The following is a 14,720-nucleotide window of genomic DNA, read 5'->3' as shown; positions in this document are numbered from 1 at the left end:
TTCCCCTTATGGATCAGACGCCATCAACTTGAGAGGGAAATGGATTAGCAGAGAGGAAGTCTACATCCCTAAGAAGCCAATGTATATCTTTAATTCTAGCAGTTGAGCCTGCTCTGCCTCCAGTAGTTTAGGAGCTGGAGCTGGCCAGTCCAAAGCACACGGAATAAAAACAAACCTTGCCCTAAGAAGGAAGCATTACGAGGTTATTTTGACATACTGCAACCCAAGACTAACGTGCTTTACTGACACTGCCTTACGAAGGATACTAGTGTTGGCACTTTAGGGTTAGCTTAGCTTGGAAAGTCCCTTTGTCTGAAGGACTGAAAGAAGATGAAATAGTTCATCTTGATGCTGACCCCTTACAGTGGAACAAAAGCAATATAGTGTCTAACATCAAACAGCCCCTGACATGGAAGGGTACTGTGGAGGTGGCTTAAATGATATTGACTGTGAGTCCTGGATGAAAATTACATTATGTCAATGTCAATGAAACAATGTCACTCAGCCAAGATCCTTAAACATCTGAGGATCAAACGCTGTAGAGATACAAAATATAAGCCTGATATTGAAGAAGGGTCACCGACTCCCATAGAGTCCATAGGTTAGACTGGGCAGATCTGTGCCAGTATGACTAACTGATGAAACCCATTTGAAGAGGTCAATGGAGATACGGGGAAGGGAGGTTTTGTAACACTGAAATCTTTAACAAATACATACACAAGAAATACACAAGCTCCTACTTTTTGTTTGCAATACAAGGTACCACTGGATTAAGAGAGTCATAAAAAAAGATAGAATTTAAGATGATTTTAATAATCTGAAATGTCTGTATCCAAGTCAGTTTGAAATATCTATCTATACAAATCATTCTTCACTGAGAAAGTGAAGTGAAATCCAGAAAAATTACCAATTTCAAGTCTCCACAGCTGTTAGCAATGCAGCTTTCTTCAACCAGTTCATTCACTTTTTTTTCCAACTGCCTAATCTTCTCTTCTGAACTAAAATAAAAATAACAATAAAAGGATTAACACTAATAATGCAACTTGCAAATGCTAAGCTAAGCTTTTACACAGGATTCCTCAGTAAAACAACAGAGATGTATCACATGTCACCACTAACTGGTTTTCCCATCAAAGAAAACAGTGTGAAACTATGCCCAGAGAACATCCTCCAAAGAGAGCACATTCACACTTTTAATCTGAGAACAGAGACCTACCAAAACATAAATCCTTCTCCAAGAACAAGACAGACAAGCCAAATTTCACAGACCCAATTTGTTCAGGAGAAGTAACGATAAACGAACAGATGGGCTGGTAAACCTTTCAAATCAAACACCTAGTGAAATGAAATATTGTATTAAAAGCAATTAATGGAGCTTTTATTTGCATACATATACTTTATAAAGTACAGCTTACAAAAGCAGATTTTAATAAAATACCATTCATCTAGATTTTTTTTCCTCAGTTAAATAACCAAACATTTCAGTAGGATTCCCTTTTCTTATATGTAGAGGAATGAAGCTGGGTTAATTATCATTGATAATCTACAGCTGTGAGCTGGCTTCAGGGGCAGGGGGTTGGCCGATGTAGATAAGGTGCAGCTGTGGCTGGTTCTGTTAAGTGGTTGGGCAGCCAAGGAAGAAGCAGAGAGAGAGAACGTACACCCGGGGTGAGGAGAGACTAGGAGAAGGCAGCAGAGGGACTGGCATGAAGAGTATGTTGGTATGAGATGGCAGAAGATCTTGTTGCAGCCAGCTAGTTTGGAGAGTGCTGCGACACATATATAGCTATATTTGAGGAATACAGCTTTTGTATTGAAAAGCTCAATGACTTTTTCTGAGCAAACTCACATTCACACCAACCTGTAAATTTTACCTCAAATGCTAAGGTCAGAGTGAACAGAGAGAAACAGCAAGCAAATACCCCCCAAGTTCTTCCCAGGCAGCTGCAAGAATCATGGCATTCCTTGCCTGTCACACACTCTTCCGTAATCCTCCACAATTCTATATAAGTATCACAGCATTTGTGTGGCAACAACTACGTCCAGGCTGCTGAGCTACAGTCAGAACCAGAAATCACTGAAATCAGAAGTTCCTGAAAGTCAGTGCAACTACTCTGGCAGGTCAGCTAACCACATGCATAAATGTTTGTGGCATTAGTCCACAAAGTGAAGAGTTTGGCCCTTTGAGATTTTAAAAACATCTAGGCAGTTAAAACTCTACCCATGTTCTTTTTTATTTTTAACGTTAATTTTTTGAAATAATTTAATGCAAAACCAAACAAACCTGTCAAAATTTTTCGTTTCCAGAGGTGGAGCAGGACCTCTTGCTTGGCCAAGAGGATCAAATGAAGAACCTGCAAAATTAACAGAGTACTGAAAATTGTAAAATAACGCCTCTCTCCAGCAGCTGGCAATTTCTACAAACTGTACCTCTCATAGCTGCCTTAGTGTAACCTGCGGCATGCACTGCTGTCATTGGTCGAGCAATGCCATCCTTAAATAAAAAGAAAGACATACTAAAATCATTTTCCTAAAAAAACTGGTTGTGGACAGCACAGACATCAGTTACATATTACAAAACCTTTAAATACAAAAATCAGTTGTTACCACTTCATTAAACTGAGTATTTTTTTAAAAATTTGTATTTCTCAACTATTATAGATCGTAACTGTCTGTCTACAAAATAGGGGAGCAAACACTGTTGGGAAACTGTAACTGACACAAAGAAACACCTACTACTTTGTGTAAATTTTATACATATTCAGAATACTTAATTTCAAAATCAAATTATTTTTAGGAAATTCTTAAGAATTGTTGGTCTTGAGATCTGTAGCGTACTCTAGCTTACTGTCACACTGTTTTAGAACTCAGTTGCTTTTTTTAATTTTTATTGACAATAAAAAGAATCCTATGAGATTATGGATCAGAATGTTTTACTTAATCCAAACCAAGAGAGGCACAAACTACAATTTTTTTATTTATTTGTAACTTCTTATCAGACAATGCCTCCCAACACAAGAATGTCTGACCCCACCTCATGCCAGTTTATTAAACTTTCTTGTCAGGACACTGAGTGCACTAACCAACCTTAACAGCCCTGACCAGACTCACCTGGGGCTTCCAGCCACACACCATACCCACACGTCCAGGAGCTTTATCTAAGCTCAACTATGATCCCTCGGTTTCTGCCTGAGCTTTGTTGGAAGACTACTGATTTCTACATCAGCCAAAGCTATGCCAGGCCACAGAGTCCCTGGATCCAGATTTCAAACTGAGGGCTGACCTCCTGGATTGATCTGAGCCTTACCTTGTCACTATGGGCCTGGCCAGCAATCACTGGTTCTAACCCTGGCCCATGCACTGACTTTTTGGCTTGACCTTGGACCTGCCTCATCACCATGATATTGCCTTATGTTCTGAACTTCTGGTTGGACATGGCCAGTATTTCTGGGTGGATCCTATTTGCCTTGCTCAGGTATTGTAGGACTGGGTCCTGGCTGGTGAGGCCCCGGCACTGCTGGCTATGCAATTTCCCCCTAGGCTCCTGGGTCTCCTGTTAGGGACTAGCCCTAGTCTTGATGCTCCCTGATAATTCCCGTTTCCCACCTGGGCTGAGACAAAAGAATATAGTCACTATAGATATATTTAATGTTAAGTCAATATGCTTAATGGTTGTGGAAGGAAAGTAATTGGTAAATTGCTGCAGATTCTTATTAAGAGTACGTAAGAAAAAACATGAAAACCAGAATCTACTTCTCTTCCCTATTTTAATGAAAAACTATTGATTGCATGTCAGTAAGTGTTAAAGAGCACTACGCTGGTATTGCTTCCAGCCTTGTGCTCAAATAAAATACTCATCACAACCCTCATGCCTTCTGACAGTAGTATTTTCAAAAAAGGACAAATTAAAACACTGTAATATTTGTATTATTTCAATAAACTTCTAAATACTTGTATCAAACATAAACACTTATCAGAAATTTTCATTGTTCCAAATCAATACAACACATAAATATTTAAAGTTTTACCTGTATAGCTCCTGTCATTGGTCTTCCCATAGATGAAGTTAAAGTTGTCTTTGACTACAAAAATAAGTAAATGTTTGAAAGTAGCATTCACAGAGTATTAAAAGCCTGTAAAAGGCTACGTGCAGTCTTCCCAACACCGAGTTTTAAAAGTCTATCTAACTCTCACGTAAGTTCATAGCAAAGTTCCCTTTTATGTTATTCATATGCAATATACTACCAGGGCCTGGCAGACTTAAAGATGTTGGACACTTCAGTTAGCACAAATTCACAATATGGTTTTTTTATGTGTTTGGATATTTGTCAGACCTTCCAAAAAAAATTACACAGAAATTTGAGGCAGCAGTACTTTCCATTATTAAATTATTGAAACTACTATATTTAAATTGAACAAATAATTTACACAAAATACTTCAGGAAGATTGACTACAGCTGATAAGAGATTAATACTGCGATAGATTAAGTCATACTTCCATGCACATTTATTTTACAATAAATACAATTTAACTTCAAAGTGCCAATGGGTCTTTTCTATTAGCTGACATGTCATATACCGTCCTTCTGTAGTAGTTAAAAATGTAAAGAAATAAACGTTAAATATTTAGTGGTAAGTGCTAAAGGTTGCTACAGATATATCATACAGACAAAAATAAGGGGTTTCAAGCCATGAAAAAGCATTCTCCTAATTCCAAGTCAGAGGCCTATGTTTTACTATTTTACCCACTACCCATCCCATCATGATTTTCATTTTTTCTGCTAAGGCTGAATCTACATTAACAAGAACTGTAGTGTAGGAGAAGCAAATCTCCAAAGTGAAACAGGTAGTGCTGGTGTGGAGTGGACAATACTGTGGATGTTTCCAGCTCTACTATTGCAGATAAAAAAGCACTTCCTAAGGATAATAAAGGCTGAGATGTTTATGCACTCCTTTAACAAGATAGCTTTTCCTGTTAGAGTGTAGTCCTACACTAAACATCTGCAAATACAACTGCTAAAAAGCACTCAAAAGGAATATATGCAGAGCAGGTGACAGAAGGTTCAGAGTAAAAGGTTGTATTTGGATGACATAATAGAATGTAGGTGTTCTTTAGATGAAACTGTCACCCAGCTAACTTGTACGAGAGATCTAAAGCAACATGACATCTCTTCTTTATTTGTCATAAAACTTTCAGGAACTTTATATCTAAGAGCACTGTCTTTTCAAATTTGACAGATACAGGCCAACAGGTTAAAAATGTATTGGGATGAGGGGATAGTGGATACATCACTAGTGCGTAACTTCAGTTTCCACAACAAACCAGGTTAATGTATTAGTGATTTAAGAGTTACAGTAGGTTAAGTATACCAAAGAATATAACCAACTTTATTTTGAAAGGTGATTTCAAAGCCTGTATTTTTAAGACTTTCACCTCAACTTCCAGAAAACCTTCCCAAGCCCAAATAACAATCCACACTGCAAGAAAATCAGGTTAATACCTTGGAATCTACTACCTTATGCAGTACAGAAGTTGATTTGCAGTATGGTTTGGGAGAAAGAGAAAAAAAAAAAAAAAAAAAAAGAGGAAAAAAAGTCAGTAACCATGCCTTGACCAGGTGCATTATTGTGAATTAATTAAAATTAACAAATACATGTAGTTCACTGGAAAGACATACTCAGATAAGAAGAGCTCACTTTGTGCAAGGGATTAAATGGCAAATTTAGTTTTTGGTAAATACCTCCTTTTCATTAAGAATACAACAGAACAAAAACCTACCCCAAATCCAGTAGCTAAAGGTCTTGAAGCTGATGTACCAGGAATTTTGGCTGTCACCTGAGTGGAAAAACACCCAAACCCCAAAAAACTCCCACCAATTAAGACCTATATGCGTTAACTGTTAGTCTTTCTATATAGTTTCTATAGTGAATTCACAGAAATAATGCTTCAATTGTGATAGAAAGGATTCTGATTGTAGTACCAGATTATTCAGGCAAAGCAGTAATATCATTTGGTCAGTTCCAGCTCTTCTTTAGACATATAGTATGTACTTCTGAAGTGCAGGTGCCAAATTTATACCTAGTTTTGAAAACTGATTAAGTCACAGCTAAATTAAGGTAAGAAAATTAATATAAATTACATGAATATGGAGGGGAAAATTGTCAGAATAGTAATACTCAGATTTCTAAATCCAACTGTCTAGTATGTATCTCAACCTTGTAATTGTATGTCAGAGCCAGTAATTCTATGTATAGAATATTAAACAAAGTCCTTTCAGAACATATCATTTTGCTTTTTAACAAGGTTTTATCTTGTTTTATCAAACAAGAATACACATTTTCAACCAAAGTTCCTTGTTTGCTCTAGCTTAACTCCAGAACTTAATGGAACTTGTGCTCTGCTAATTTTTTACTTATTTTTCATACAAATAACTAAAGTCTGTATCTTAATGTTAATGGTAGACAAAGAAAAAAAGAAAAAAAAAGATACAATGTTCCGCAGACAAGTTTGTATCAGTGCCAAAATTACAGCTCAGGTTCTAGAGAAGGTCTACATTACTGCAATGTATTTTAAAAGGTACTTACAGGGGGTCTTCTACCATGACTTGTTCTTGCTGCCTGTTGAAAAGCTACATCATTTTCTAAATCCTAGAAAAGATAAAATAAAAACATCAACCCTTTTAAAACCACAACACCCAAACTCACAATTTCAGAATCTTAGGACCACTAAAAGCAGATGGGTAAAAAATTAACTCTTCCAAAAATAATTGACCTGAAGATAGCTGAATGATAGGTTTTACTGACAATAAATAACAATTATATTATTTGGTCTATCTTTTTTAGTATTTTACATTAAGAAATGTAAAACCTCATTATTCTATGAAAAATAAAAACACACTTCTCAGTAGAGGTTGAGTGATAAGATGTAACCTGAAAATTTTATTTCTGTCCAAAAGCTTACTACTAGCACTATTTCTAAATTCTAACACTGATGCCTGTCATGCCAATACATTAAGAGTTCTCATATCCCTAAGGTCACACTGCAACTACCACGAACTTGGCATTGGGATTTCATACAAGATGCCAAGTCTTGCAACAGTGGTCCTGCTTTGAGCAGGGTGGTAGGTTTGGATCAAATAACCCCCTTTTGTTGTTCCAATGCTACTACACCAGCAGTTACCAGAAAGTGGTCTGCAGGCTTACCTTAAGTCTCTACCAATTGCAGAGACCTGCAGGACTCCACTCTACTGTTACCTCCTTCAGCCGCAGCACAGCAAGAGATCAGAGACCTACCAACCAGTAAGTACCCTCTTTTGTCAGAAAACCTCCTGCTGCACACTGTCTGGGAAACACCACATTGAACATGCCTAAATGTGAATATGGCCTTCAAATAACTAGGATTTTATACTTTGTAGATTCTAACCATTACAGCATATGAGAACTGCTACAAAAAGCACACAAGTGTTTTGTTGGAATAGAAAACTATCAAAGAAATAACTACTCAAAAAGAGCCTGGTGAATCTTTATATTAATTTCTTGCTAAATAAAGAAAATTTCACTTCAAAGCAGTAGTACATTTGTACATTACCATACCCAGATGTTCTTATCTTGTACTTAGAAGTTACAATCTTATGGATGGGAAAAGATGGGAAACAGCAAATATTTTTACCTCTGTGTCAAACGTGGGATTATAATCATTGTAGCCAGAATAGAGATCGTCTTCATCAATCTCAGGAGCCAGATGCACATTTTGCATCATTTTTCTGTGAAACATTTAACATGCCAAATGTTATCTCAGTGGTTTTATATATATCTTTAAAAATGTAAAATATAAATAATAACAAGGTTTGCCCAAGTTCAGAAGAGCTCCAATTTAATTTTAGTTTTTAAATCACTGTCTTTAGAATTAAAAATAAACTACAATTTGTCATAAAAACTAGGATTCACCTATAAAAAATGGTAAATGGCACCATCTCAGAGAGTTGTTTTGTTAGGTATTTATAAAAATGGTTTTAAAGATATTTATCATTAAAACTAAATTATCTTATCTGTATTACTTTTAGGACAGTATCTTTACATTCTCAGATAATCCAGATTGAAGATAACCCTTTCACATTCTAAAGTTTGCCTTTGTTATTAGGCCAAACCATAGCAGTCTCATGAAAGACAGTTCTTCCAGTCTCAAATCTTCCTTCCTTCACCTGTGTCTGTGCATCAGCACAGCCACAACTATTTTTGACACGCAACGTCCTTCATATGATTCAAATGGTTATTGCAAACTAGAATTAAAGAAGCCAGGGTGCCAATGTCTTTCTTCACAAATACTTCAGTGTCTAGTAGGGCTGCCCTCACTTAGCGTCCTCAGTGCGGGAAAGACCACAGAGGAGGTCCCTCTTTGCCTGGCTACCTATCTGCATAAAAACCTTAAGGTAACATTTGATGTCACCTGTATCGCAAAGCACACGCCCTTTCGCGAGTCAGCCCTAGCCAGGACCAAGCGCTGCGCACCCTGCCGAGGGCCGGGCCCGCTCCAGCGGGAGAACGTCCGCCGCTGCTTCCCGCTGGGCCGGGGCCTCCCCCGAGCCGCACACCGCGCACCGCGGCCCGCAGCCGAACCGCGGGTTTGCCGGGTTTCCTCAGTCAGCGCCCGAAGCGGGGCCGCCGGCAGCGACGCGCCTCCAGGGCGGCGGCGAGGCCGCGCTCCAAGGCAAAGCGCGGCAGGCCGGCGAGAGGCTCAGCGAACCAAGGCGACGATGCCAAAGCCCTGACGCGCTGCCACACGGCCCGTTCGCCGGCGGCACACGGCCCGCTCTCTCCGCTCCGAGCACGGCACCGGCCGCCCCAGGCCCAGCCCGAGCCGCGTTGCTACGGGGGAAGCCGGCGGACGCGACCCCCTAATGCACCGCGCCTAGCCGCCGGGGGAAGGAGGGGCTGGCGCCGGGGGGGCGGGGGGCAGGGCGTGCGCGGCGCTGGCGCATGCGCAAAGCGCCTGCCGACGCCCGTGCCCCCCGCGCTGTGAGGGGCCGTCCCTGCGGCAAATGGCGGAGGAGGACGCCAAAGGCTCTGTGCCGCTCCCAAAATTGATCCCATCGCTGTGCTTCTGCTGGCCGCCACGATCGGCTTGGGCATGCTTAGCCTTCGGTTAGGAAAAAGCCAGCCAACCCTCGTTTCGGCAAAAAATTCTGTCCTCTAAGATACCTAACTGCTGGGAGGAACCCCCCACAAATCCAAAATATTTCCATGACCATCTTTTAGGTGGGACACTACTGCTCTGAACTCTCCCAGACACATTTTTTCAGGTGGATTTGTGTTGATTGCTAAGCTAAAGCTAAAATGCGAGCTGAATTTGACTTTTTGCTTGTTGTGGGGCTTACTCTGAACTGATCCTGCAAACATTTAAACATACACTCGATTTCCTGAGTTACGTTACGCATGCTTCTAAGGTGGGAGCCTGTGTGCCAAGAAATAAAAGTTGCCTTGTGATGGCCATACAAACAAATTTTGTTTCCCACTGTGCTTTCTTCACCTTTGGGAAGAGGCACAAAAGCTACTGTGAAGGATAGCAGACGACTCAGACTGCTCCGCAGGCTGCCTACCTTTAGTCCATGGGGTAAGGAAAACATAAATGGAAACAAGATCTATTATCTGCCAGACATTGCTGTGTGCAAACAAAAGTCTGTGATATACTGATAATATTTGCCAATTTAAAGGGGAAAATTATTAGGATAAATGAGTTAGTGTTTCTGAAACATTAAACAGCGTTCAGCATGGGGGGAAAAGACTTCTCCATAATGGGAAATTTAGGATTACTGGGTCATAGAATAATTCAGGCTGGAAGGGACCTCAGGACACCTCCCATCCTTATACCTAGTTTAAATTTCTTTGTGTCTCTTCCCAAGAGTAAAGCCAACCTGCTCTCACTTTATGGTGAAAGTTGGTATTTTATTCTAGAGATTTGCTATTGTGACAGATAAACAAATCTACTATGGTAAAGTAAATGGCTTCTCGCATAGCTGTCAACCCTTGTGCCCAAGCATGTGTTCTATACCTGAGAGTATCTCTGAACATGTTTCTTCAGCTTCAGATCATTGCTGGCAGGTGCCATCTGGAGCGTGGCAGGGCTCCACCAGCAGGCAATGCCATCAGGCAGCAGCCACTGTCTCCGCTCAGAGACCTCATCACAGTCACCACTCACTCTTGGGGTGCTCAGCAACACCATTTCTTCCAGTTTGCTGAGAAAAAAGGAAAGGCTCAATAAAAGAAGTCAGTAAAGCTTCCCATCTGCCATAGTGTCTGAAACTAAATAAAATATTAAAGGCCCTAATGTCTTAGAAAAAGATGATTCCTAGTAACTTTTTTTACTGCTTTCTCTTAGCTGGTATTTTGGAAACCTGGTCAAGTCTCAGGTGATTTTCCCACAGCAAATCATTACACTCGGGAAAACTTCCCATGCCTAAATGGGAAACAGAATAGAGCAGGGATCTCTGAACATGCCTACAGTATTTTTGAGAGAGAAAATATTTTACGAGACCAATTGTAACCTACCCCTGCATACAGTGCAGAATCAGTCAGAACACCCTTTTTATGGTCCGGGTTTGTGAGCATTATGCAATGTCAGCGCTTTCTGCTGCTCACCTTCTTTCAGCCTCAAAGTCCTCTCTGAAGAGATAAGGCACAGAGGATATGAGTGAAAGGTCTTTCTACTCTGGCTCCCAACAAGAGAAACAAAGATAACACAAAGAAGTATTAAGACATTATCACTTCTTGCATTAACCTGTTCACGTTCCATGCACGAACCACTTTCACACAGAAACTTTAGACTTGGGACCTTTGGACATGCCAATCTTTATACCTGATGTTTCTGGAATACAAGTATTTCACAGAATAACAGACTTAAGGTGGGAAAAACTTTCAGGTGAATTACTTGAGTTACAAATTATGAACTTCAGCATAAGAAATATATAGACATTTTTAGCCCCCTTTTTCTGCATATGACTCCTCATATATAATTGAGCCTATGGCTTTGAGATTTTTCTGATGGTCCCCAGACACATACATATGTATCCGAGCAGCAGTCATGTTCTGTGGCAGGATCCCTAGCTCTGCTACCCAGCTTGTCCATATCAGGGACCTGGGTATACTGGTGCCCAACATATTCTAATGTTTCAGCCCAATTATCTAAGGCAGTCGAAGGCATCATGATAAGGAGGCAATGCATCCATCTTGTAAATGTGATGATGCTGAGACACCACTGGAATCTGACCATGTTCATATTACCAAACTGTCTTACCCTCCAAAACTGGGAGTATACATGCAAACCAGCTATTGTATGGTCCCTGACCATACTGAGAACTGTTTGGGAGCATGATAACTAGCTAACACTGTAATGGGCTATTTTAACCCCAGAGACAGACAGCTTCAGTGTCTGGTCCATAGGAGCACGCTGGTCAGGAGTCTGGGAATACTTCTTGGCCTGGCTCCTTAGGCCTGTCAGTCCAGCTGACAGCTACTTCTGATATTCTCACAACAACATGAGAGTCTCAACAGACTCTATATTTCTAAAAGCTGTGTCAAGCTACAATTATTTTTTTCTGGGGCTATGAAGTATAAATAGAGCTTAATGCATGAAGATTTAACACAAATCCCCCAAATCTCAGGATCCTTTGTGGCAACATGGGACCCTACTCATGGGTTGTGATTATAAGACATGTTCTAACAAGATCATGCTACAGGAAGAAACCCTTACGACGTAAATGTCTTTACTGGTGTTGGCTAAATCCAGAGGGCAACCTGGAACATGAAGGTGGAAAAAAAAAAAAAAAGAAAAAGAAAAAGAAGAAAATTTAGCATACAGCCCCAAAAATGTTGTATGCTGTGAAATCCTGATCATTTAAATTTGATTAAGTCAGCACAGTCACTAAATGAAGTTGTTCCAGTCTTTTCCCATCTGATTGCTGCCCTAAATCAGTCCTCTGACTGGCATCAAGTTAGATGCTTGTGCAGCTGAAGCAAACTGGTTTATGATCAGGTTTTTCTTCAGTTACCTTTCAAGACGTGAAGTACCTGATCCACTGAATTCAGTGAAAATTTATGGCAGATTAAGGAGACCATGAAGCTATACTTAACAGTACTAATTTCTTTGCCTTTCAGTACATGGTAAATTTGTCTTTTTGCAGTGGTAACATTGCAAACAAGGATTCAGACAAACTGTTCCAGGACCTACTGACTTGGGTTCAGGGGTTACTGGCCACTGTCTGCCTGTTTTAATCACTGTTAGTGTGTACCTTACCCTTGCTCTGGCCGTTTAACTGTTTGCCTGATCAACCCCTAGTTGGTGTTTTTAGAGAACAGTCTAAATTGAAAAAGTAATTCTCCCATTATAATATTTAAAAAGTAATTTTTAGCATTGAATTCTGGACTGACCAGAAAATCTGCACAGATTTTCTGCTGTCATGCAGAGACCCTTCAGCTAGCTCAACTGCCATAAACAGTGAATCTGCATTTAACTACTCCTCTGGGAATGAATAGATCTTATCAGCATACCTCTAAAAATTACTGAAGGGAAAGAAAATATGGAATGCATTTAAAATTAAAGCCTTCCTAATACTTAACCTTTCTAAACTTTTTTTTTAGTTGAAAATTTAAGAATTTAATGGCAATTGAACTTAATGGTAACTAAATTTATTTTGAAGACAATTAAAAAATTAAAGCCTCAAATCATGCTCTTCCTACACTTGAAAATTCAAACTTCAGCTGTTAGTATTTTGCTGACTGGTCTATGTTACAGCCTTGATACTCCAGGCTCACTTATCAACAGATGAAATGTTGTAAAAAGAAAGTAACTGCATGTTACTTTCCTCTACTATTAAGTGTATGAGCAGTATGGGTGTTAGAATCTTTGTATATTAGCTGTATATATTTCTGTGCTGTTAAAACCACATCTCTGTAGCACTTTTTAACATAAAGCTCTTCCAGTTAATGTTTCCCAACATAGAAACAGCAAGTTAAAGAAGCCTTTTGTCTGTTGTAGGAGATTTAAAAGGCAGTTTTATGTTTGCGATCTCTGAGTTGGTGCGCATAAGCATCTATAAATTACATTAAAGATAATTCAAGTTAGAAAATAAAGTTTCTAGAGCTACTCTTGATGCGATAAGTACAAGGATCAGATTTTTTTCAGGGTTAGGTTCTTGATGAGGATGTAATTAGGTAAAAATATTTTATGGAGTTATATTGAAAGTTTTTAAAAGAGCTATTTTAAAACAGTTCTAAAGGTGGAAAATATTTGGTGTAGTTCCGCTCTGAACATCAATTTACTATATAGTCTGTATTTAGTAAAGAAGTAAATTAATTTACACAAAATTTGTAAACAAACAAAAAGAATAGAACATCACTATGAAAAATACATATGTTACAAATAATATATCTTGTAGTTGGGAGTTAAAAGACATTTGCAACAGGAAAATTATCTTGTTAACAGGTATTTTTACTGTTAAAGAATATAATTCCATCTAATTTTGCTAAATCATATTTTTGTAATATCTATTTTACTACTATTTAATTTCTGATTCCTGTAGATACCTTCTTTAAAAATTAGCACTTTAGCAGTATTGGTAGTATTTGCATCAGACCATTTGCACTGTGAAATCCCACCTAAATTAACTGCACAAACTACTAGCAATAATTAAAACGATAGTTTTAGTTGTAGCATAATTTTAATATAATCACTAGTTATAGTTACAGTATGCAAACCATTAGTTAGAACTCTACAGAATAGGAATAAAGTTATTAAAGGTATAACTTTAAGGTATTATGTTTTCTGAACCATTAGGATCATAGTAGCAATGTACCACAGCCCATTACAAAAGAAATGTACATTGTTTGCTCTGGTAAGCAAGTAATGCATTAAACCAATCTAATACTTGACAAATGTGAACTATGCCTCTGTTTCCCTCCCATGCCAAAAGCTCAGGCTAAGACACTGTTATTTTAGAAGCATACAATTCCTTTATTTTCTGCAAGGTGGAATTAACATCACCTTCATATTGCACCTCCTAACAGCTCACAGTTAATGCTAGTTATTTCCCCTTGTTCATGACATGCCTCTTTTATACCATCCTGCTCCTCCCCTTCAGTAAACTCACCACCTCTCCACAGCCCCTCTCCACAGCCAGTAGCAGACTACAGCTCCTCACTGGGGCAGTGGAGGAGCATGCTCAATAGAAAGAGACTAAAAGCAGGGAGGGATCAACTTTCCAGCTCCCAACACAAGTTGAGTCTGCTCGCACTGCTGTTGGACTTAGAAGAAAAATTATATATGTTGGTGAGTGAATATTTGCTCCACTTGGGCCTCTCCTGCTGCCAATACAAGCCCTGCTTTTCATTCCCTAATGCAGCTGAGGATCTTTTACCACATTGTTACAGGTTTTTGATGTCTCTGGGCTTAGGGTACCTTCTGCTCATCCCACGTGAACTGCAGAAGAGGAAGGGCAATCACTGTCCCTTGTTTGTGGAGGCTGTAAGTCCTGGGCCTAAAAACTCTTATGCTATTACGCAAAAATGAAACTATGCTTTTTTTTTTTTTTTTTTTTTTTTTTAAATCATGTTTTCTTCCCTTGACTTACAATTTTGAGAATTTAATTCTTTATCTTTTTGTTGGGGTCTGCAGCGGGTCTGCAGACAAGTTAGTTGACTTCAAAGACTTAGCCGTGTACCTTTAAGAC

The 14,720-nt window shown here is 39.2% G+C and overlaps 1 protein-coding gene across 9 annotated transcripts in view; it reads right to left on the bottom strand.

Annotated features, from left to right (window-relative positions):
• Positions 1-14,239, bottom strand: part of IFT88 (intraflagellar transport 88) — a 57,041-nt gene extending 42,802 nt beyond the window's left edge. Inside the window, exons 1-10 of one of the 9 annotated variants that reach the window (XM_037376901.1) lie at positions 14,142-14,239; positions 10,049-10,232; positions 7,670-7,763; positions 6,586-6,648; positions 5,780-5,836; positions 5,502-5,516; positions 4,029-4,082; positions 2,431-2,494; positions 2,285-2,354; positions 908-998 (exon numbers count right to left, since the gene is read on the bottom strand). In XM_037376901.1, coding sequence (XP_037232798.1) covers positions 908-998; positions 2,285-2,354; positions 2,431-2,494; positions 4,029-4,082; positions 5,502-5,516; positions 5,780-5,836; positions 6,586-6,648; positions 7,670-7,763; positions 10,049-10,068 — 528 coding nt within the window. In that variant the 5' untranslated portion in view covers positions 10,069-10,232; positions 14,142-14,239. The other 8 variants (XM_037376904.1, XM_037376903.1, XM_037376899.1 and 5 more) reach the window with 8 other exon arrangements.
• Between the last annotated feature and the right edge of the window lie 481 nt (positions 14,240-14,720).

Source organism: Falco rusticolus, chromosome 2 (assembly GCF_015220075.1).
Source record: "Falco rusticolus isolate bFalRus1 chromosome 2, bFalRus1.pri, whole genome shotgun sequence".
In the NCBI taxonomy this organism is placed as follows: Eukaryota; Metazoa; Chordata; class Aves; order Falconiformes; family Falconidae; genus Falco; species Falco rusticolus.
The sequence above is the reverse complement of the archived record's forward strand: the minus strand, read 5'-3'. Positions and strand labels throughout refer to the sequence as shown.